Source organism: Glandiceps talaboti, chromosome 20, assembly GCF_964340395.1.
Source record: "Glandiceps talaboti chromosome 20, keGlaTala1.1, whole genome shotgun sequence".
Lineage (NCBI taxonomy): Eukaryota > Metazoa > Hemichordata > Enteropneusta > Spengelidae > Glandiceps > Glandiceps talaboti.
In genome coordinates, this window is record NC_135568.1 from 20,991,291 (window position 1) to 21,017,204 (window position 25,914).

The 25,914-nt window shown below is 35.6% G+C and overlaps 1 protein-coding gene across 2 annotated transcripts in view; it reads left to right on the plus strand.

Annotated features, from left to right (window-relative positions):
* The window catches only part of LOC144451067 (neurobeachin-like protein 1), a 312,418-nt gene that overhangs the window by 43,152 nt on the left and 243,352 nt on the right, over window positions 1–25,914 (plus strand). For both annotated transcript variants that reach the window (XM_078141830.1, XM_078141831.1), the window contains exons 4-6: window positions 6,538–6,619; window positions 11,996–12,108; window positions 16,142–16,215. In XM_078141830.1, the coding sequence (XP_077997956.1) occupies window positions 6,538–6,619; window positions 11,996–12,108; window positions 16,142–16,215 (269 nt within the window). The remainder of the gene's footprint in view (window positions 1–6,537; window positions 6,620–11,995; window positions 12,109–16,141; window positions 16,216–25,914) is intronic.

Here is a 25,914-nt window from a genome sequence, read left to right on the forward strand (position 1 = left end):
AAATCTTATTTACTGCACTAATCTTTTAAAATTCCCGTGATGTCACAACTCATGCACTATCGGGCGATCCGTTATGCAGAGACCTATTTCCGCATTCCACTCCATTATCATGGCACCACCCGTAACCTCTCATGAATATTTATTAAAATAAGTCATCTTCGGCTTCGTTCGGCAAGATTTTTCCACGTTCGAACTAATCCTTTGACCCAACTATGCGTGTTAGCGGGAAGTACCCGGATGATAACGTAGTTCTATGGTAATTCTTCAGACTCTGACCTATCGATGTTTGGTACTCGCTTTTCAATCGGATCACTCGTTACAGATTTACGTGATTTCGCCTGGGACTTGAAAATGACAACGTTTGGACTCAAAAATGGACCATTGCCACAGTTTTTACTTATAATTAATTGGGAATTCACCTATTTTTTTATATAAAACATCGATAGAGTATGTTGCTTTGAATGTGTCGAGGTCACAGTTCAGGGTGTACGCCAAATACATTTACAGGAAACGCTCGCCGAAATTTTCACGGAGTTTTTCCCAAAATCTTGACCAAATTTGACGTTTTTGTAAAGAAAATTGCTTCCATCAAGCAATTGTTTTTTCATACATCGATTCACTAGGTATTTTAAAGTCTGTATTCAAAGTTTCATGAAAATTAAATGGCAAATTTCCATATGAATGGCATGTGAAGTCAACTGATCTAAGGGCCTGCAATCGGCAGCGGTCGGCCAGCGGTTCTTCCCTGTGTACCTTAACAGACAATTGAATAAACATTAAAAAAATGTATGTAAATTTGCATAGCAACAAGACCACACCCATAGCAACAGCCAAATAATCACGTATATTGCAAAGATAACAGGAATAGAAAGACAAATGAATAAACATTCAAAAAATGTATGCAAATACCCTAGTAACCATGACCACGCCCATAGCAACAGCCAAACGGTGGTGTATTTCACAAAGATAACAACGGGGTTTAATAGACAACTGAATAAACATTCAAAAAATGTATGTAAATTTGCCTAGCAACAAGACCACGCCCATAGCAACAGCCAAATGATCACGTATATTGCAAAGACAATATCAGGAATTCATACACAAGTGAACAAAAACATACAGAAATGTATGCAAATATATCTAACAACATGACCACGCCCATAGCAACAGCCAAATGATAGCATTTATCGTAAAGATAGCAACATGGTTGGATAGGCAACTGGATAGTTATTCAGCAAATGAACACCTATTGTTAGCATGGACTAGCATATGGATAAACATTTTTTAAAACTGTACAGTTGTGCTACAACTCCATTGGCGGTATTTTTTTCTGGTGTATTTGGGTGTGTGTTTTCTTCTGTTTAGTAATTTCTGTTTTTGTGTTTTGACTTTTGAGTAAGTCAACGTAAGTCAACAATGGGATCACAGCCTCCCACAGTATCCATTCCTGAAAAAAAAGGAAGAGCAAAAACTTATACCAAAATTGCCAAACAAGTGTGTGGAGTGACGATGTTGTATTTTCTCTCGAACTAGATAATACAGTGATACATGAACTTCAATGTCATTTTTGCCCTGATCCAGTGATTGGCATGCATGTAATATAAACAAGTCACATTGTATTTTCCCGCCCAAATAAGAAACTTCACAAACACATGCATTCAGGGCTTGTTTGGGTGTTTTAAAATATAATTCTTGGTCGTTGGTATTGCTTGCAAATTTACAGAAAATAAGATGTTGATTACATGAGATTCTGCGTTAAAATCTAGCTCTTTTTTTTCTCTGGAAAATGTCAGTGGCACAGTGTAATATACGCGAGGCTGACGGCCATGTTGATTATTGCAAGTGTGAACTATAGTGATTTGTATTGGCCATTTTTCATGGAATTACATGTATGCCTTGAAATGACCAAAATCAAAAAAAAAAAAAAAATATATGATGTAAATGTTCAAAAAATTCTAATTTTGAAACATAGTGGCCATGATTCTGTAATTCGTACAGATGTCAATTCACCAAAAATGGAGTTAGCACACACGAAACAGATCATGTAAAAGTCACTAAAACACTCTGTTCATGTTCAAATTTTACATAACAACATACCCACCCTCATAAAAACGACAGTCGGTAACCTGAAATGCTGTAACGACTGATAAAATCCTCTATTTCTTGAGTGAAAAAAAAACATGTCAGGCTCTCCAACGGTCACTGCAGTGCGCTGATGGCGTCTCGGATTTGAAGAGAAATCTCATTAACATATTCAAATTTGTACAGGAGTCTGTAGTCTGCAAAGGCCGGTTGCATAGTTTTCTTCTGACTAGGCCATAACTGATGGTTCTTTTTAATTTTCTTTACTTGAGCTGCAGTGAACCATTTCATTGGCCTACTGGAGCATCACTTATGTTCTGGAGGGCTTTTGTTCACATGTGCATATTATATGATATATAAAAAATCTCCTATTGTGTCTCCCTACCCCATTACCATTATTATATATCTCTCTCATTATGTCTCCAATCCCATTACAATTGTTATCTCCCATTGTGTCTCTCTACCCTGTTACCATTCTTATATATATATATATATATATATATATATATATATATATATATATATATATATATATATATATATATATATATATATATATATATATATATATATATATGTCTCATTATGTCTCCCTACCCCATTATCATTGTTATATATATCTCCCATTGTGTCTCCCTACCCCATTACCATTGTTATCTCTCTCCCTATCCCATTACTATTGTTGTATATCTCTCATTATGTCTCCCATCCCATTACCATTGTTATCTCTCTCCCTATCCCATATTACCATTGTTATCTCTCTCCCTGTCCCATTACTATTGTTATATATCTCTCATTATGTCTCCGATCCTATTACCATTGTTATCTCTCTTCCTGTCCCATTACTATTGTTATATATCTCTTATGTCTCCCTATCCCATTACCATTGTTATATATCTCTCATTATGTCTCCCATCCCATTACAATTGTTATCTCTCTCCCTACCCCATTACCTTTGTTATATAACTCTCTCATTAGCACAACTGAACTGATAAGGGGGGAGTAAATGAAGATTTGTTCATGACATGATGATTCCATCAATAATATGCAAATTAAGTGCTATAGGCATCACCAAGTGTCTGTCTGTCTGTCTGTCTGTCTGTCTGTCTGGATGTGTGTGTGTGTTTGTGTGTATAAACAACTTGAAGTAAAACACTGCAGGACCAATTACTTTGATATTTGGTGGTCATGTTACTGTAGGTGTTTAGTAGGGAATGTGTTCAAATGAAAATGATCACATCAGAGATGGCTGTTTTGGGTCAAAAAAATGTGGTTTTTGGTCAAAAAACTTAAACTCCAAAACTACTGGGCAGATTGGCCTGAAATTTGGTTGGAACATTGTTGGGGGGGGGGGGGGGGGGGGGGGGGGGGGAGTGAATTAAGATTTGTTCATGACATGATGATTCCATCAGTAATATGCAAATTAAGGCTGAAATATGTCTTTTTGGTCAAAAATCTTTAATTCCAAAATTACTCAGCAGATTGGGGATGGATCTGAAATTGGGGATGGATCTGGGGTGTACCGATAAAGAAATATTAAGCATATAATCTCATCAGCAATATGCAAATTAGGTGTAAAATAGTGAATTTTTGTCAAAAATTTATATCTCAAAAAGTACTTCATCAATGAGACTGAAATTTGGTGAGATGTTTCTAGAAGTGTTATTTTGCAAATTTTCTTCAAAATGTTTTGACAAAATTGGCCCTATCAGCCATGACCACGCCCTTAGCAAATGGCAGTATATTTTGGTCAAATAACTATCATCTGGTAGGTGAGTAAACATTCAAAAAATGTATGTAAATTTGTCTAGCAACAAGACCACGCCCATAGCAACAGCCAAATACAGGTTCATAGGTAAGATTTAATGTTTCACATTAGCTGGACCTTGGACCTCTAATTCAGCAGGACCACTGGATTTTTTAAGGCACTGGTCCGGGAACCATCACTTCACAAAATGATTTGTTCACCCCTGCTAGCAACAGCCAAATGATCATGTATATTGCAAAGATAACATCAGGGATTAATAGACAAATGAATAAACTTTCAAATAATGTATGCAAATATACCTAGCAACAAGACCGCACCCATAGAAACAGTCAAATGATGACATGTACATTGTATCACAAAGTTAACTTCAGGGATTCATAGACAAGTGAGCAAATATTCAAAAAATGTATGCAAATATGTCAACCAACGTGACCATGCCCATAGCATTAGTCAAATGATCGCATATATTTCAAAGATAACAACATGGTTAGATATGATAGGCAATTTAATAGTCATTAATAATAATAATAATGAATAAGCAATTATAGACCACCTTATATCCAGAAAGTGTTCATAGGCGAGTAACAGGAAATATTAAAATAAGACAAATCGAGAAAAAAACACTTCGTAAAAACGTTTATTAACGAATAATCTAGCAAAAAAAAAAGAAGCAATTGTACGCAAGTTAAAATGGCAATAGATGCATATTAAAAAACAACAACTAAGGTCTGATAGATGGTGAAAAAGTCAATACCAACTTATTTATAGGCCGTAAGCCTGTTTAAAAAGGTGAGTTTTAAGATAGGACTTAAAAGAAATAACTGTTTTACATTTCCGTGTATCTAGAGGCAAGGCATTCCATAGTTTCAGGGCGACGCTAGAAAAAGCGCGATCTCCAAATGACTTTAGTTGGGTTGGTATTTCTGTAAGGAGGTACTTTCCACCAGAACGAAGATTACGAGTTGGCTGATGTAGAGAGATGAGGTTGCAGATGTAGTCAGGGGCGATACCATGAACAGCTCGGAAGTTCAGGAGAAGAATCGTAAATTCAATCCTCTGTTGTATTGGTAACCAGTGAAGTGTACATAGTGTTTCTGTGATTCGGTCGTACTTCCTGGTCTTTGTGACGAGACTTGCAGCAGTGTTCTGAACTAGTTGAAGTTTCTTTATACTAGCTTGGGATATGCCAAACAGCAGACCATTTCCAAAGTCCAGCTTTGATGTTACAATGGCATGGACAAGATGTACAGTCGCTTCCTGTGTCAAGTACTTCCTGATTTTTCCAATATTTCTGATGTGATAGTATGCAGATTTACATACTTGATTCACGTGATCTTCCATGCTCATTATTCTGTCCAAGGTAGTTCCAAGGTCTCGTACTTTCGCAACAGGAGTGATTTCACTATCGATGATATTGGTATTTGGAAAGTTGATCGTTGATAGAGTCTTGGGTGATCCAAAGAAAATGACTTCTGTTTTGTCTAAGTTGAGTTTCAATAAGTTGCAGTTCATCCATTTGTGGATTTCCCTTACAGTCGATTCCACAAGCTTAATAGTGTTACTCATGTCTTTGAATTTGAAGCACTGGTACAATTGGGTATCATCAGCATACAGTTGAAAGTTGACCTGGTGATTACGGATGACATTTCCAAGAGGTGAGGTGTATATTGTAAAAAGAATGGGTCCCAACATAGAACCTTGGGGAACACCATATTGCAATAAATGTGGTTCTGATGATGTACATGTACCTTGAATATTTACTGAATGGTACCGATCTGTAAGATATGATATGAACCAAGAAATTGCTGTGTCGGACACTCCCATGTCATCTGCCAAACATTATAAAAGTATCGAGTGGTCAACTGTATCAAATGCAGCCAATAGATCTAGTAGTACCAACATGACAACCTCTCCTCGGTCAAGTGCCAGTAGGAAATCATTCTGGATTTGTATAATTGCAGTCTTTGTGCTATGCAACGGCTTGTAGGCTGATTGCATGCTTTCACCAAGATTGTTATCCTTTAGGTGGTCAGTAAGGTGCACTGCAACAACTCGCTCAATGACTTTAGATATGAAGGGGAGATTAGAAATTGGACGATAATTCTTCAGGATGTCTTGGTCTAGTGATGATTTCTTCAGAATTGGAGTGATCAGTGCCATTTTCAGTAGTTCAGGAATGACACCAGTTGATATGGATAAGTTGACACTATTAGTTATAGCTGGAAGTAGAATATCTATGCATTGGTAGACAACTGACGAATGGATAGGATCAAGTCCACATGACTTCTTGGCTGACTTATTTATGATCTTACAAATTTCATCGTCAGTCGCTGGTTTGAATGTTGAGAGTTTGTTTGTAATTGAGTTCTTGTCCATAGGTGGTGACAAAGTTGATGATGTTGACAGAGAGGTTTGAAATTCTGATCTGATTCGCCAGATTTTTTCAACGAAGAACTCTGAAAATTTGTTGGCAAGTGATTTGGGGGAACTAGGTTGAGTAGGTAATGGCATTTCATTCAGCAAATGAATACCTGTACCAGGCATGGATCAACATGTGGATAAACACCACAGTTGTGCTACAATGCCATTGGTGCTATTTTTATGTCTCTCTACCCCATTACCAGTTTATCTTTGCCATTGTGTTTCTCTCCATCTCTAATCTCCGTCTCTGTTTTTCATGCCTCTAGGAATCTTGACAACATACCCCTTGTCACCTCCTGTGATCATGCAAGCCATCTTGTTGCCATAGCTACCAACGTAGTCAAACAGGTAAGTTAGTTTTAGTTATACATGTCCATTTACATTATTTAGATAAGGTACCTATATATTCTCACGTTTCATAGAATATATCGATATGTAATTGCAGAAAGTAGATCTTTGATTAAATGGTCACAGGCTAAGTTAATGTACTTTGAAGCATATTTTTGTGACACATTCAAAAGTTACTTGCCGTATTCTACTTTGCAAACTGTACTTAACTATCAGTTACAATTGACTGAAGTCAAGCATACATGTAGTATTAGGATTGGGTCATACATCATACATGATCCAGTGATGTAATTTATAAATATATTCTATTAAAAATGGAATGAAATCCCTTCTATATGCAATGAACTGTTCAAACAATGCAACAGACAATTGTAGTTAGTATTTTCAGTGGTGGAATAAAAAAAGCTATAAACATAGCTTGTGTGACATTAAAAATTTGAAAAAATGATATTCATAATGCCGAAATGAAAACTCAGATTTTGGAGGGTCCTGTTTATTAGCCCCTCCTTGGACATAGTCTGGGATGGAGGCTTATAGATTGGGCTCTTTCTGTGCGTGTGTGCGTACGTCCATCTGTCCATGCATCCAAAGCCATTTGTTCGACATTCATTGACTGATTTCTTTCAAATGTAGTAAATGGATAATGAACTATGACTTACATATGCATGTCAATTTGCTTTGTGGTATGATGTAATTTAGCCGACTTAAAGCCATTTTTGTGTCAAAAAATGTGATTTTTGGTAAAAAAACTTAAACTCCAAACTACTGGGCAGATTGGCCTGAAATTTGGTGGGAATGTTCTTATGGCCATGTTTATTTAGAGTTGGTCATTACATGATGATTCCATTAGTGATATGCAAATTAGGGCTAAAAATGTGTCTTTTTGGTCAAAAGTCTTTAATTCCAAAACTACTGAGCAGATTGGACTGAAATTTGATAAGGATACATCTGGAGGTGTATAGATGAAGAAATATCGAAATATCAAGCATATAATGATCTCATTAGCAATGTACAAATTAGATGCAAAATATGGGAATTTTGGTCAAAAAATTGAATCTCAGAAAGTACTTTGTCAATTGAGACTAAAACTTGGCGAGGTGTTACTTGGTGTTATTCTGCAGATTTTCTTTGAAACATTTTGGGCCTAGCAACAATGTTTGGCCCATGGCAACAATCAAATGGCAGTGTTTTAGTCAAATAACAACATCATCAGGGGTGAGCAAGTGAGTAAACATTCAAAAAATGTATGCAGATATCCTTAGCAACCATGAACATGCCCATAGCAGCAGCCAAACAGTGGTGTTTTTCACAAAGATAAAAAAAGGGATTTTTAGACAAATGAACAAATATTAAAAATATGTATGCAAATGTACCTAGCAACAAGAGCACACCCATAGCAACAGCCAAATGATCACACATATCACAAAGATAATCATAGACAATTCAAGAAACATTCGAAAAGTTAATGTGTGCAAATATCCTAAGCAACCATGACCACACCCATAGCAACCACCAAACGGGGGTGTTTTTCACAAAGATAACAACAGGGATTTTTAGACAAGTGAACAAATATTAAAAATATGTATGCTAATGTACCCAGCAACAAGACCACTCCCATAGCAACAGCCAAATGATCAGGTATATTGCAAAGAGAACGATATGTATTAACTCCTTCACCCCTATTGGCCTCATGGGATTGATTGTTCTCTACCAGCCCCCTCACGAACATAATGTTAGAGTGAGTGTTATGTAGTCAAGTTGATATAAAAATATTTAGAGTTGCTTATGTTTGAAAAATAAGGTATTATTTGATTGGAAAATAAATTTTCTATGGTATAGTTGCATATATACATGTATACATTCAAACATCACACAGAACCGAAATATGGATTAAAGTAATACAATATAAATAAAACAAACATGGGTTTTTTATTGACATATCTCAAATAAACAAAATATTTTTATTACAAACAAAACATTTATGTTCCCACAAAACTTCTGTATACTGGTTAATGGTCAAAATTGACGAAAATTTGGCAGAAAATGTTATTTTCTGTTGTATTAAATTTGAATGAAAATAATTAACGGCTCACTAATCCGAATACGACGCAATAGTTGGGATGAAAGGGACAAAAATATCTGATGTCATTACCCCAATATCTTCTGAAAAGTCAGTTTGCGTAAGTATAACTCATTATTTGACAGGATAACAAAAAATTATCACCAAATTTATGCTCAAAATCAGTAAAAAATGCTCACAAGTTGGTAGTCTGAACAGCTAAATGAACCACTCCCATAGCAACAGCCAAATGATCTCATATTTTGCAAAGCTAACAACAGGGTTGGATAGGCAACAGGATAATCATTCACTTCAGCAAATGAACACTTACAGTTAGCATGGATCAGCATGTGGGTAAGCATTTTTAAAAACTGTACAATTGTGCTACAACACCATTGATGTATAATGAGTGTACACTGTGCTTTACATATGTCCCATGTATTTGATGATCCATAATTATTCAAAAACATTTTATGAAAACTAGAAAATTATACTTAAATTGTGTCAATATTTACCTAGTAATTTTGATGAATAAAGAATTTTTATTTTATTTTTCATTAGCAAAATTGAACTGATAAGGTTCAGTAGTACTATAGGCATGGCAAAGTGTCTGTCCGTGTGTGTGTGTGTGTGTGTGTGTGTGTGTGTGTGTGTGTGTGTGTGTGTGTGTGTGTGCGGACAACTTAAAGTCAGAATGATCATGTATATTGCAAAGATAACGGGAATTAATAGTCAAATGAATAAACGTACAAAAAATATATGCAAACATACCTAGCAAGAGGACCACACCCATAGCACCAGCTAAATGATGGTTTATATTGCAAGATGAAAAGTGGGAAGGGTAGTCAAGTTAATAAAGATCCCAAAATTCCAAAATGTATGTAAATCAACATAGCATTAAAGGGCCACTGCAATTCGATTTTTCACTTTTCATCAAATCAATAAAAAATAGCCACTTAACACATTTCTATAGCGTTGAGGAGAAAAAAGTGACCACGAATAGTGAAAATCTTGTTAGAAATTATGCTGCTTCCACATTCAGGAACCCTCTGCTGGGTGAGTATTTATATTTGCATATGAAAGCATTCCTGTTATGTCGTCATAGTAGGAACACATAACCTTGAACTTCACCTTCCTAACATGCATTGCTATGGAGGCTCAGTCACAACAAGAAGTTCTCGAAACTGTATCTTTTGAACGGGACGGCAAATGTTCGTCAGATTTTTCAAGTGAAGAGGATCACAGCCTAGCTTTCATCTTTGATGGTTTTATTGAACCCTATTCCTTTGAACTGGACGGTACAAGTGAAAGTTCGATCAACATCACCGGAACCATTAGTCTAGTGCACGCTTGGACCAGTTCCAATGAAAATGTGACACAAATAATATTATTCAAAACTCTCAAAACGTTGACACAATATGTCTGTGTGTGTTTTACTGTATTTTCTGGCAAAGCATCCGTGTCCGAAGAACGGAAAATGTCGTTGATAACATGTTTGAGAACAATGAAAAAAGAGAAATTTGTACAACCGGAAGTCTATAAAGGCATGAAAAGTGGCATTGTTTTTCATTGTCAGGTGTGCAATTGTATTTTCGCAAAGACCCGGGACGGGAAAGCTCTAACCTGTAAAAATAACATCGCAGCAGAAATCGGTAGGGAAACCCATCCCCAGGCCTCACTTCAACCACTTTGCTGTCTACTCTAAACATTATGGTTACTTATCATTATTGTCATTGCAAACTTATGCAGAGCCTTTTTCGTATTTTCAAGCATACATGTGGCCAAGAAACAGTCAAGAGCGTAATTACTAGTACGAAAGGTATCGTGAACGAACAGCACATAGAGCCTTCTAAAGAGGTTTCATTTTTAGTCTGGATTCAAACAACGTTGAAATGAATCAAAATCACATCACTCTACAAATAAAATTCGCTGGCAATATCTGACACATGTGACATGATTGTGGAAGTCGTCGTAGCATGGGTCAAAGACCGGAAAACGACATGAAACCAGTGAAACAAGAAGTGTGAGTCACGGACGCTGTGCACCAGCCAAACAGCAGCACTAGTAAGATTGAGACGTTGTATTTGTATAGTTACATTGTATCGTACCTCTAAAATCACGGTGGCATGGATGCATGGTGCGGCGCCACGAAACACTGCCCAGCTGGACTGTTACAAATGTGACAGCCATGATGAAACTTTATGAATATTCATCATTCCTATTTATGGACTGATAGTCAGTTGAATATGATGCAATGATCAATCCCACATCAACATGTACGCTAATGTTTCCTTAGAATTTAGTTGTCTGTTTTTGTTTTTATATGTCCTAAACTTTAATTTACATTCAAGGCTCACTGATGAAAAGTAAAATTTCAATTTCCATTGCCAGCCGATTTTTGAACACTGCTGATAACGCATTTAAGTTTTTGAACACTGCTGATAACGCATTTACGGTATAGAGCTTGAAATATGTGCACTTGTGACGATTTTCGAAGAATGTAAGGACGTGGAGCCAAGGTGTTGACTTTAGCTTGTTATGGGTTTCAAACCCTTTGGAACTGACTTGGTCAGCATCGCACTTGCAGCTAACAATAGTGCCAAGTCACTTGAACAGCCAGTATCGTCAATTGATATCCATGGTACCACGTTCACCCTTAGTTTTCTTCTCTTTTGAAAACCAAGTTTGGTAGACATTATATTTCTGTAGACACTTGGTCTTCGAACGCAGTGCGCTCAACATGAGTACTGTATACTTCACTATATTGCGACAGTTCCCACTTTTTCTGGGTCATTTTGACGACTTTTATCCATTGCCTTCTTTATGTCAGCGTCTTGAGGAAAGTAATGTAAGGTGATCAAGTCACTCTTTGTGTTACTGTGGCCTCCAAAAACACAACGTTGAACCATTGTCGACTAACGGTATTGCCAAAGTGAACCGCTAGACTAACAACACCAGGTTGGCCTCAAGGATGATGTTATATTACAAATGTAAACAATACCTTTGGCTTTGCTAACACGTGGGTGCTCGGCATATTCCGGAAACACAAAAAAAAGTCGAAGGAAGCAGGCTGGGAGGTACAGATTTTCCCCCTCCTATTTCTATATGACGCATGCAGTAAATCAACATTTAATCATACATTCCTTTCATTAGGGGACAGTGTGAACATATTAGTGTAAAGAAAGAAATAGAATTGCAGTGGCCCTTAAAGACCATGCCCATACATGTAGCATCAAACAAGTACAATTTTGCTGCAATGCCATTGGTGTTATTTTTTATGAATAAAGAGTAATTAACAATCAATATATTTATTTCAGATTACCATAGAAACCAGTGACTCAAATCCTCTGGTAATTTTTGTCCAACATTGTCTACATCTATTAGAGTGTATGTATGATCCTTACCATGTATGGAGAAAAAGACTTCAGAGGTAGGTCTAGATGAGAAACATCCTGTATTCCATTTATTTTTAAAGACTTGACTGTGACCATAGTTTGAACTACAGCCAAAATTAGAATTATGTTCAGTTGTAATCAAACAGTGTTTATTCTCAAACTACAGCCAAAATTAGAAATGTGTTCAGTTGTGATCAAAGATAGTGAATTTTCAAACTACAGCCAAAATTAGAATTGTGTTCAGTTGCGATCAAACATGGTATTTTTAAACTACAGCCAAAATTAGAATTGTGTTCAGTTATGATCAGTGTTTGTGAGCAGAACTGAACTTATAAGGTTCAGTAGTGCTATCGGCTTGGCAAAGTGTCTGTCTGTCTGTCTGTCTGTCTGTCTCTGTCTGTCTGTCTGTCTGCCCATGTGTGTGTGTGTGTGTGTGTGTGTGTGTGTATAAACAACTAAAAGTCAAAAACCATCAGACCGATTGCCATGATATTTGATGGGTGTATTACCTTTGGTGTCTAGTTGATAAATTGTTCATATCAAAATGATCTTGCCACTGGTGTGTGATTTGGGTATTAAAAATATGTGATTTTTGGTCAAAAAACTTAAACTCAAAAACTACTGGGCAGATCAGTCTGAAATTTGGTGGGAGCATTCGTAAGGGTGTTTAGATTAAGAATTGTTCACGACATGATGATCCCATCAGCAATATGCAAATTAGGGCTTAAATGTGTCTTTTTGGTAAAAAATCTTTAATTCCAAAACTACGAAATTTAATGGGAATGCATCTGGAGGTGTTATTTTGAATAAACATTCAAAAAGTGTATACAAATATGCCTAGCAACAAGACCACGCCCATGGCAACAACCACATGATGACAGATATTGCAGGGATTCGTAGACAAGTGAACCAACATTCAAAAAGTGTATGCAAATATGCCTAGCAACAAGACCACACCCATGACAATGCCCAAATGATCACAGATATTGCAAAGATAACAACAGGGATCAATAGACAATTGAATAAACGTTTGAAAAGTGTATGCAAATATGCCTAGCAACAAGACTACGCCCATGGCAACAGCCAAATGATGACAGATATTGCAAAGATAACAGGGATTAATAGACAAATGAATAAACATTCAAAAATGTATACAATTGTGCCTAGCAACAAGACCACACCCATAGCAACAGCTAAATGATCACATATATTTCAAAGATAACAATAGGGATTAATAGACAAATGAATAAACATTCAAAAAATGTATGTAAATGTGTCTAGCAATAAGACCACGTCAATAGCAACAGCTTAATGATCACGTATATATTGCAAAGATAACAACAGGGATTAATAAACAATTGAACAAACATTCCAAAAATGTATGTAAATGTGCCTAGCAAGAAGATAACACCCATAGCAACAGCCAAATGATCACGTATATTGCAAAGATAACAACAGGGATTCATAGACAAATGAATAAACAGTCAAAAAATGTATCCAAATATACCTAGCAACAAGACCACTCCCACAGCAACAGCCAAATGATCACATATATTGCAAAGGTAACAACAATTTCAATATAATTTAGTATATTCATTAAACATAACAACATACATTTGTTCTATAAAATTCGTTGATGTATCTTACAGCGTTAATGAATAATTTGCATAATTACTTATTTCTGGTAATTAGGCTATATCTTAAGAATACATACTTCAAATTCAACATAATTTAGTACATACGTTAACCATAAGAAAACACATATGTCCTATCAAGTTTGTTGATGCACCGTACAGTGTAATGAATAATTTGCATAATTAATGATTTTCGGTAATTAGGCTATAGCTTAAGAATACATACTTCAATTCCAATATAATTCAGTACACACGTTAACCATAACAATCGCATATGTCCTGTAAAGCTTGTTGGTGTACCTTTCAGTGTTAATGAATAATTTGCATAATTAATGATTCTTGGTAATTAGGCTATATCTTAAAACTGCATACTTCAATTTTAATACAATTCAGTACATACATTAACCATAACAAATTGTGTATGTCCTATAAAGTTAGTTGATGTACCTTACATTGTTAATGAATAATTTGCATAATTAATTATTTTCGGTAATTAGGCTATATGATGTATATCATAAGAATGCATACTTCAATTTCAATACAATTTAGTACAAACGTTAACCATAACAAAGCGGATATGTCCTATAAAATCTTTTATATAGCTTAGTTTTAATGAAAAATTTGCATAATGAATGATTTTAGGTAACTAGGTTGTATCTTAAAAATGCAAGCTTCAAATTACGTATAATATGATACATACATCAACCATAATAATACGCACCTGTCCTATGAAGTTTGTTGCTACAACCTTTTCCGTTAATGAGTATTTTGAATAATGAACAATATTCAGTCATTAAGCAGTATCATACACTCTTACATACATTAACCTAAGAAAGCATGCTTGTCCAAAAAACAAAGCCTGTTACCATAGTTTTTTTTAGTTTAATGACTTATTTGCATAATTAGTGATTCCCTTACAGGAGGCATTCAGTTTAAATCAGGTATTAATATTTTATTACTTTAATCCATATTTTGGTTGTGTGTGTGATATTTGAATGAATGTATATATTTGCAACTATGATGTAGAAAATTTATTTTCCATTCAAATGATACCTTATTTTTCAAAAATAAACAACTCTTATGTATTTTTTATATCAATTTGAATACATAACACTCACTCTCACATTATGTTAGTGAGGGGGGGGGGGGATTGGTGGTGAACAAACAATCCCATGAGGCCAATGGTGGTGAAAGAGTTACTAAACAGATGTTGATCAATAAAGAAACAGAATGAAGTTATGATTTCAGCCATATATGTGTCATCATATGGAAGCACTGTGACCAATATCATTTAGAAATAGATGTGTATTTTTACTGAAATCTTTACTTTATATACGAAATGTAACTACTCCATAACACTGACACAATTCATCATTGGCTTTTCACATATTATCATATCATTCCAGGTACATGTTGATTAAAGTGGCCATATGGATGAGGATTGGGTATTTATTTTGGATTTTTAAGTTACAAAATAATTTTATCATGGCTGGCTTCCTACTTGAAAAATTGATGTGAATCAACATTGACTAAGTGTGTGTGTGTGTGTAACTCGATGCATTCCAAAAAAGCTAATGAATTTGTAAATAGTTTGTTATTATACAATAACAAAGATTTTATACATTTAGGGACAATATCAAAATCAAACATACTGTAATTACGTGTCCTCACGAGTAGCTTCTAGTAGCTCCAATGTATTACGGTGAATATTCATAAGTCTTGACTCATTTTCATGTACTTTAGGTTGTAGATAATAAAAAGTAAACGCCTATTGTCCATTATTCATGAGCCCAAACTACGATCATTTACGTGTGCAAATCAGTTTCACGCTTACTTTTTTCAATATTATCATTCATTCGATGCCTTCTATGGCATTCGTACAGTTGGCTAGTCAATATGTTGACCATTTTCGTCTGGCTGGTGAACAGTGCATTGATTGTGTTAGATTCGAGTCACAGGATTTGTCAGTCAAATTCGAACATTGTCCACAAAAATAAATTAAAAACTAAAGCTTATCTTGCATTAATATATAGTTTGATTTGACTGATTTAGAAGCCACCTGAAAACATTTTGTTTCTTCAAAATTTTGATGAAAAACGTCATTCATATAACAAAATTTTGTGCTATGAATAACTGAATATGTTCATCACTTGCATCTCTATGTTTATCTACCTTGATCTATCTATCTTGATTTTGATATCTTCCCTTAGTAATCTTTTGCACTGTACTGAGTGACAATCAAGGACTTGGCATACTGGTACATGTATGTTGTTTCACATTGATTTTTCAAGAAGGAAGCCATGATAAAATTGTTTTAGAAATTAAAAGTTAAAAATTGATACCCAATCTTCACCCATATGGCCACTTTAAACCCTGACCTCACCTAATGTACCAGCAATCACAAACACAATGTACTTAATAATATCTCCTACAGTATTGTTGTTGACAAGTCACAGTTCAAGTTCAAACCTGGATTTCTGGCACCAGAAATACAACCATTCCTCTATGGTGAGTATAACAATCAAATAGCACAACTGAAGTAGGATCAATAGTGCTATAGGTATGGTGAAATGTGTGTGTGTGTGCGCGCGCATGCGTTCGTGCGTGCGTGTTTGCGTGCGTGCGTGCATGTGTGTGTGTGTGTGTGTAAATCACTTAAAGTCAAAAACCACCAGACCAATTGGCTTGGTATTTGGTGGGGACATTACTTAGGACCAGTGTGTGAACTTAAAGGAAAATGACTACTGGTCATAAGGAACATCACCCTCCCCCTCCACTTACAGATCAAATTGATTTTGAACTTTAATATGATACAACATATCTTTAGATATACTAAAGTAAAAGAGAGTACAACAAACTGTTTACTATCCACTTTTATTTCATCAATCTGTTCTTACAATTGAAAATTTCCACTCACAGAGTCAAAAATAACTAAGAAGCAAATGTTGGATTCACAACCAAGTAATCTTTGACTCTGTGAGTAGAAATTTTCATTTGTCTGTTCCTATAGACTATATTAGTGGTCTGAGACTGAATGTATTCATTCCATAGAAATACAGATCCATAGATTGTAGATAATATGGGTGAATGATTCATTAAATCTACATTATCTGCAATCATTATTTCCTTCCTCACTGTATGATTCACTAAATTCTGAATCACATAATCCAAAGTTAGATTCATCGTCTGTGTCAACAGCTAATGTAGCTTTCCCACTCTTAGCGAACGTAGACCCACAAATTCATCATAGCAGAAAGTTTTGTCAGATAACTATCCCTCTTGAAAACTATGTATTTGCTTTATTTCAATTTCATCCATACAATGACATGGAGCGGTTTCGTCTTCTTTCAGTGTTTACAAAAATGTACTGAAGCACACCCCCCTCCCCCCTCACAAAGCCCCACCCGTATAATCTACCGTGGTGTATTGAGTATCGTCTCTGACTGTTCAAGTTGTGTAAAAAAATCTGAACATGATGAAGAACTATGGCTAAACATGTCCTACAATGCGAGTTTTTTTTTTGATGTGGGAGCATGAAATGTTGACTGTACTGTCGACTGTCCTGTGTACCACTATGTACCCGTGTTTGGCATAACACAGTAATTTTTCAGATACAACAATGGCAACAAAAAATACAACATTTCTAAGTTTATACATTTATTACGACAAGTACATTATCATATGCATCAAATTGAAAACAATCAGGCTACGCCTTTTTTTAGCTCCGCTGTCAGCGAAAGCTGAAAGCGTAGCTTTAGGTATAGGTTGTATAGAGTATAGAGAGTAGAGTGAATCATAGGTGTCCGTCAAACTTTTATATTTTCATTATTTTCTCCGAAAGTGACAGTCAGTATTCTTAGATATTTGGTGTGCATGTTCCCTGGGGGGAGGCTATTCAGATTTGTTCATGCCAAGTTGATCTGTGCCATTTTAAATTTTTTATAATTTTTTTTCATAAAATGTCATTTTCATCATCTCCGTGAAAACTTATTGTCAGATTGCTTTGATATCTGGTGTGTTGATGCGCAGGGGGTAGCTTACTCAGGTTTGTTAATTTCAAGTCAGCACATCTTCATTTTTATTTTTTATGAATTTTTTTTTGTAATTTGAAAAAAAAATGAATATGTTAATGAGCATAATGACCGACGCCATATTGGAAATCAGTCGACGAGACTTTAAGTAAACTGCCACTTTTCAAAAGACACTATTGACGTCAAACAAGCAATGTAATATGTGCTATAGTCATAATTCTACGCATTGGGCGCCCAAATGCATGAAGTGACAAGCGTTTATTCGAAACAGGGTTGTAAACTTCAAATCCAAATTCTGCACCCCTTCTACATAATCAGCCAGTCCGCAACGTCCTTATTTACATACTCTATCCTGATTCGACCAGAAGCTGAAGCTGACCTCATTTGACCGGGCGATTTTCCACAGCAAGTAACAACACAGGACGTTCGTGGTACTCACTAAAATCTCACTTCAGACCCACTATAAAAATGTGATGTTTTCAGATAACATGTATCTTGTGATTAATTCTATATTGTCGTGCTATTTGGAGTGACAGTGAACCAGAATTAAGACAACTTGCGTAAGGAAGGCATGCGGTTGAAGTTATGCAAGAGCAGTCTAACTGCGGACTGTGAATCAACCAAATTTTGTTTATTGGCCGACAGTTCACATGTAAAGTTAAACGACATGAACGTGTCTTGCCATTTCCAAAATGCAAATATTTGGCAAGTAAAAATAATTAAAATAATCACAACTTTAATTTGGCTTCAGACTTTGCATTATGTTTTGCGTATCTTTCCCCGTGTTACATGTAAATCCGAAAAGGTTCTCTCGTCATGTCATCAGTGATCATACCGCGAGGGGCTGCTTTGAGTACGAGCGAAGTGAGGCATGTTGAGGTATTTTGTTGAGAATTATAAATATTGCGAAATGTCAAGTACAAGGTTTAAATACAATGGAATGATGAAAAAAAATGGCCGAGTCTGCTGACAGGCGCCACACCGGTCACAAGAAACACTGTAAATTCCACCTTTCTTAGTTTCCGTACGGCGACAACCCCAGGTACCCGGATGCACGAGGGACTAACCCGGAAGCAAGTCGTTGTCAGCCATACGTTACAGTGGTAACATCGTCCGAGAAATCACTGCGTTCAGAGTGTCATTATTCACAGAATTGTTGTTTTCGAGTGAAAACGCGTCTTGAATTGTATAAATCTAACAAATGAAGACATGTCAAGTTATATTTTGAAAGTTGTATCGCTAGTTTGAGACGATTTTCTCACGTACTATCGAGGCTTACTTGGACTTGGACCTGACTCCAGTTCATCGGGAAGTTTAGCCAGTCCGATAATTCTTTCTGGTTTAGTTTACAACACTTTTGATCACGCAGATTTTGTTGTTGTGATGAAAAGAAATTAAAAAAAAAAGATCACTTCAACCATTTCGTTGTGTTTTCTTTATGAAAGGTAATAGAACATGAACGAGTTTTACCACTGTAACGTATGGCTTCCAGAATGACTCTCTTTCGGGTACTTGGCGGGGATTGTCGCCGTCCGGAACTAAGATGGCGATTAATACATTTCTTCCCTATATATATCTACTACAACTTGTACAAGTTGAATGTTGTTGACTTGGTAAATTTGTTAGAAAATTGAAATTCAAATTGCCTCAAAATTATTTTAGATCCCTAGTTTATTTCATTCATCATTAAAATTTCCCAGGGTTAAAGCTGTAAGACAATGGAATTATTTATAGCCAACCTCAAAATCCTCTTTTTTTTCTTTTTCTTGTGTGCATTTCCCAGTCATTTTTTTTCTGAGATTTTGTGCAATTTTTCATAACAGTAGATTTTTGTTATAAAATGGTGACTATGGTATAAAAGTACAATACATTACTAACTTCTGTGTAAAATGTGTTTTACAGTGAGACATCATATGAACCACTAACCACTTTATTGCATCGCTAAAACAAAACTGCATAGTGAAGAGCTGAAGAACTGAACCACTTCTACGTGTCACCAAAATAAAAAATAAAATTAAAAAAAAAACAGCGGAGCTATTCTGACCGATAGGTCGCTTGTTACTAATGTTTTTACCAAAAAAAACCTATCATACTGAAGATATTAAAAAAAACTCAGTGCCTGTTTCGTCTTCTTCGGAAGCTTATTGCTGCCTTCTAAATATCGCCACATACTTATAACAACGTAGAACCGCACTGTGCAATATCTTACCCACAACTCTCTCTGATTGGTATGCTTGGAAGTTCCTTATTTTATAACTTCTTCAATAACCCATATTTGCCAACATTTTATTCATAGTAATTACGTTTAATTAATATGTAACAAAAGTACGTTTGGGGAATCAAAAATAAAGTTCTAAATTTTGCATAAAATGTGCTAACAAGTAAATGAAACATGTACTGTAAATAAAACACTTTTCAATGTCAAAGTATCAATAACTTGGGTAGACAGTGTGCATGATGAGTTTTAGTATGTAAATTTCTTTTGTCATACCTATTCAAATAAATCTATATCTCCGGCAAAGTCATAACAGGTGCATATATTTTCCTTAGTTTTGTGGAAAATATTTTGCATGTCTTTCAAGAAAATCTGTTGACAAATTTCTAAAATTGCTACTCCTTCTACAATAAATCATTGATACCAAAACCAATGAAAATATATATTCAGAAACTCATCAGTGTCAATTCTACGTTTTGAAAATGGCAAAAATATTCATACAAAATCCTGTACACAGGTGAGATTTGTCTGACTTCAATGAGCTGATGTCCAATAGTACAAATCAGGGAGAGTTGTGGGTAAAATCTTGTACAGTGAACCGTCTCAAACACGTTAAAAGTTCCATACACTTCGAACAGTAAACTTTACACCAGTGATTATTGTATGTTGGGAAAATATGCATGCGCTGAATGCATAAAATGAGTCTGAATGTCTAAGACGTTCTGATTAGTCAAGACACAAATAATTAGAGAAATTCAACCAATCATGTGTTTGCTAACATAATTTCATAAAGTAAATGCTGTATGCTATGTCATATGTAGACATAATATCAACGTTGACAACAACACATGTAGCGAGCTAGCTCTGACTTGAACGAGATGTCGAGAGTAAAATAGGTAACACAAGATCAGATTCATGTAGGTGAAATTGGATGTATCTTTGAATAAATGTTATTATTTACTCCAAATTCGAATTGGTCATAAGGACCGATAAGTTGTTGTAATTCTGAAAAACTGTCCGAACGGAAATCTGTTGGTCTCGGACCGAAGGACCGACGTTAATTTCGCACGCTGCTTAGGACGTATATATGGGAAATTTCAAATGAAAATGATCGCATTAGAGATCTGCGTTTTTAGTCAAAAAATGTGATTTTTAGCACAATTTGAACAGTGAGGTTCAGTAGTGCTATAGGCATGGCAAAGTGTCTGTCTGTCTGTCTGTCTGTCTGTGGATGTGTGTAAACAACTTAAAACCAAAAACCACTGGACCGATTGCCATGATGTTTGGTGGGTATATTACCTTGGGTGTCTAGTTGGGAAATTGCTCAAATCAAAATGACCTGAGTCGCGTCATGCGAAATGGAATCTGATGTGGCATTCTTATGCAAATGAACTACGGTGCACTAAAACTCACAGTGCAAGTGCAGGAAAAACTTAGTTGGGCTGTCTCAGGTTGTAAGCAAATGCTCTTCATGCTACATTCTGCAGAGTTTCGACACCAGTGAAATCACACAAAAAAGCTCCCGAGAGACCTTAGACTCTTATTGTTTGGATTACTTAAGATTTATGTCAATTTCTACACCGTGGACGTTTTGCAACTACTTTGATCGTTTTCATTGCTTGCCAAGAAGAAGCCTGGATCGGACCGGCGACATATCTTCATTGTTGCTGCATTGTTTTGTATTTGCAAAATGTGATGCTTTGAATCAAGGTGAAGTAAAATGTTTGCCGGTGCTATTGAATGATCATACAGTCGATCGGTATTCATACAAAATTTTTCAGGGTCTCTAGAAAATTGAAGTTATAATGAGAGCAATATACTGACCCCGTCACCGCACTGACCTTCTGTTCCAGGCAAACTGAAAGAAGAATACTGCAAAACGGTTACTGTACCGTATCATGCCATCAAAATGTAAAAAAAAGACCCACAATTCTCATGAACTTGTCGAAGGTTTCCAACGATCAGTGAATGGTCGTGGTCGTAATAGCAGATAGTGTGGAAATGTCGACATCTTTGAATAAGGGCTCACCAATAGAGTGTAATCCAGAGGTCGCGGTACAGTGCTAAACTAGTGTTAACTCTGCAAAGCGATGTTGACCAAGTCTACTACGATCGTCTGGACATACAAATGTACCAGTGCTTGTTCTGATTCAATTACAAGACATGGAATTTTCCAAGATGGAAACCAAAAGACGTAAATGGCAGAAATCCAGATTTAGATCTGAATTTTAAGGTCTGGAAATATGGAAGTCGGCCTGGATGTTTATTGAAGTTATACTAGGTAGGTTGTGCTAGAAAAATTGTTGGGGGGGGGGGGGGGTGTTGTTGTCACACCGTGAAAATACTAGTAACTTCATCATGAACATGTCCATATATGAATAAAGTCTGTCTCCATGTTATTCAGTCGCAATGTCAAATCATCTTTGAATTGTCGATGATGTGTAATTACGGGTCAATGGTCGTTGTACACACCCGGCCGGCCATGCAACCGAGACCATATTTTTGCACAACAATGATTGATACACGCGATTGATCCATGGAAACAGTTACATTGTAGTACAAATTACCCTTATCTGTCAAACAATGTAGAATTTGTGATTTACATGACAAAGTCGAAAGAAGTACAAATTGAATATTTTTGAAGTTTGTAGTGATGACTACATGGAAGTGTACAATTATACAACTCAAGATTTTGATATGAAATTAATGAATACCGTTCTTGCAGAACAATTTCATGTCAAGCCAATCAAAACAATGTCACTTTTATTATTCAGTTGATTATTTGTGTCTCAACAGGAACCACTCCATTCAGAAATTTGAAGAAATGCTATTTCTGAAATTCCACATTGTGAGATTGAGAGAGTAGAGAATATAAGTCTCCAGGATGACAGGATACACAATTCACAACAACAAAAACTGAACAATGTTGAATGAATGGAGATGACCGAGCAATGTATTTTCACTGTAGGTAAGATGAAGAATTTATATATTGTGAAAAATTGCCTGTATAACTCATAACATGAAAAGTTAGGTGAAACGATTTCAGAAGAATTAACATAAGCAAAAACATGCTCATCCTCAAGATAAATATTGCAACTTTTGAATCCATATTCATTTTGTCAGCACAACTGAACTGATGTTCAGTAGTGCTATAGGGATCGCCCGGTGTCTGTCTGTCTGTCTGTCTGTCTGTCTGTCTGTCTGTCTGTGTGTGTGTGTGTATGTGTGTAAACAACTTAAAGTCAAAAACTGCTGAACCGATTGCCATGATATTTGGTGGGTCCATTACCTTGGGTGTCTAGTTGGGAAATTGTTCAAATCAAAATGATCGCATCACAGGTGTGTGAGTTGGGTCAAAAAATGTGATTTTTGGTCAAAAAACTTAAACTCAGAAACTACTGGGCAGATTGGTGCGAAATTTGGTGGGAAGATTCTTTAGGGGGTGTAAAGTAAGATTTGTTCATGACATGATGATTCCATCAGTGATATGCAAATTAGGGCTAAAAATGTGTCTTTTTGGTTAAAAATCTATAATTCCAAAACTACTGAGCAGATTGGGCTGAAATTTGATGGGGATGCATCTAGGGATGTATAGACGAAGATATATTAAGCATACAATGATTCCATGAGTGATATGCAAATTAGGTGTAAGAATGTTCATTTTTGGTCAAAAACTTATATCTCAAAAAGTACTTGGTCAATGAGTCTGAAACTTGGTGAGATGTTTCTAGAAGTGTTATTCTATATCATTGCTTTTCCTCAAAAATCTTCAACTCTGAAATTACCCAGTAGATTGAGCTTAACTTTGTTGAGAATGTGTAGATTTGTCCTCATTAATAGCTGACACAGTGAGAACAGTACATTGTTAATTAACTATAATGTTTACTTTACTATTTCCTCTGGTGGTAAAGCCTGTAGCATGGCCAGTTTGGTTTATGACTTGATTATGTAATATGTTGTAAGACAGCTGTTTCATCACCTACCCATATAAACTGAATGTAGCTTGTGTTTAAAATATTACAATAAGACAACCAAGAAAGTTAAACATGTTACATTGGTATGACTTGGTTCCAAATTGATTTAAAAAAATAAAGAAGTACAAAACCTTGTAGACACATCCCTTTAAAGTTTGATTAGGATGTTGCTATACTTGTCTTGTACACTTCCAATATAGGATGGCTGGATTATGATGATGGAAATTAGGTATGAAAATTTTGTTTTGGTTACAACTTTAAATCTTCAAAAAATTATATATCTATCAATGCCCTGAACATGAAGTTGTGCGGCAACGCAATATTTGCGCTATTTTTTACTACCATTTTGGTGAGACACCCTTCGTCCCTACTCCTGTAGTTCCCTGTGATGAAACGTGCTGCTCTGCGCTGTACCTGTTCGAGAATATTTTTTTTGGCTTAACTGGTCGTAAACCAAGTTTATAAGTGTCATGACTTCCTTAGTCATTTAATTAATATTATAAGAACACTGCTATCATATTTCACATTTCAGCCTGTTTACTTGACACATCTTGATCTGGGACTCTACTACACTTTATTACTATTGTGAATTGAATATGGCAGATCACAGATCCATTGAGTAGAAAGGCTTCCATTTATATTTTTTTTTGGGGGGGGGGGTATGTCTTGAATTACATGATTTCCATTTTGAGTCTATGTTGTGTTCAGAATTATTCTAGAATTGCATACATTTTTCATTACATACTTTGGATTCATATTTTTATTGCAGATACCACGTACCATGGTAAGGCAGTTCAGTATATTCAAAGCTATGACCTATCAAATGGCATCCTGGTGGCAACTATACTATATGGAACTTACCAGCAAGTTACAAGGAGGATATTCACAACAAATGCAAACAGATTTTGAAGCTGAAAATAAAAAGTGTGAAGGGTGCACTCACTTAAAAAAATATAAAGTGTCTACTGTACATGAAAATCATGTAATGAACAACAGACTTGTGTGAAATGTAAATTCATTTCCCAGATATTTTGATATGCCAGACCCAAATCAGAGAAAGTGAAAGCCCTGAGATATTACAGTGGACAACTTGATATGACATCTCTTTCTAATAACTGCCAAAAATCAAAAAATAAAATAGATTAAAAATAAAGTGACAATCAATACAATGTACCTCGTTTTATGCTTGCAGTTGGGCTTCATTTAAATAATACACTGACTTTTATTGATGTTTTAGTCAAAAATGACGATTTTGACTTTATTGAAATGGATGGCAGCATTTCTTTTCAAGGGCAATTGGTACTGACATCTAGGGATTCCCTCGCAAAAAGGGGTATACACCCCTTTTACCCATAAACCCAACATGCTAAAATGGCAGAGGACAGTCAAGTCTTGCAATTTTAGACTTCTGAACCATAGGAACATGCAACATTTTTGGAGAAAAAGTAAAGAAGGAAATAAGAGTAAGCAACACCAATATAAAGAGAGGAGAGAAATAATGCTTTGCTGGATCTTTCCTTTCATGATGATGGGTTAATTGATATATTGTAAATAAGTCAGCAAAGAGTAATATTGATAAAAGTTTTCATCTTCCAGGTGATGAAGCTCCTTGACATCAGTATTGTATTTAGGTAGATATTATTAATGTACAGTGTTAAGTTCTATTTAGAGGCATTTCCAAGTGTTAGATTTTCCTAAATAAAACCCAGTTCCAGTCTTAGTTCAAGTAAAAATTGACAGTGTGAGAATTGATCTGCAAAAGAGAAATGTTAATATACTGTCCATTCCACAGTAGTTTAATGCCGTACCTGAAATCCATACATCATCTTGGAGATGATTGTATGATCATTAATTAGTTTCTGAAAACATAGACATTGCATATTTGAGTGAGTGAGTGTGTGTGTGTATGTGTATGTGTGTGTATGTGTGTGTATAATTTTTCTGCTGATCAGGTATCATATATTAGTACCATTGATCTAATACCTAA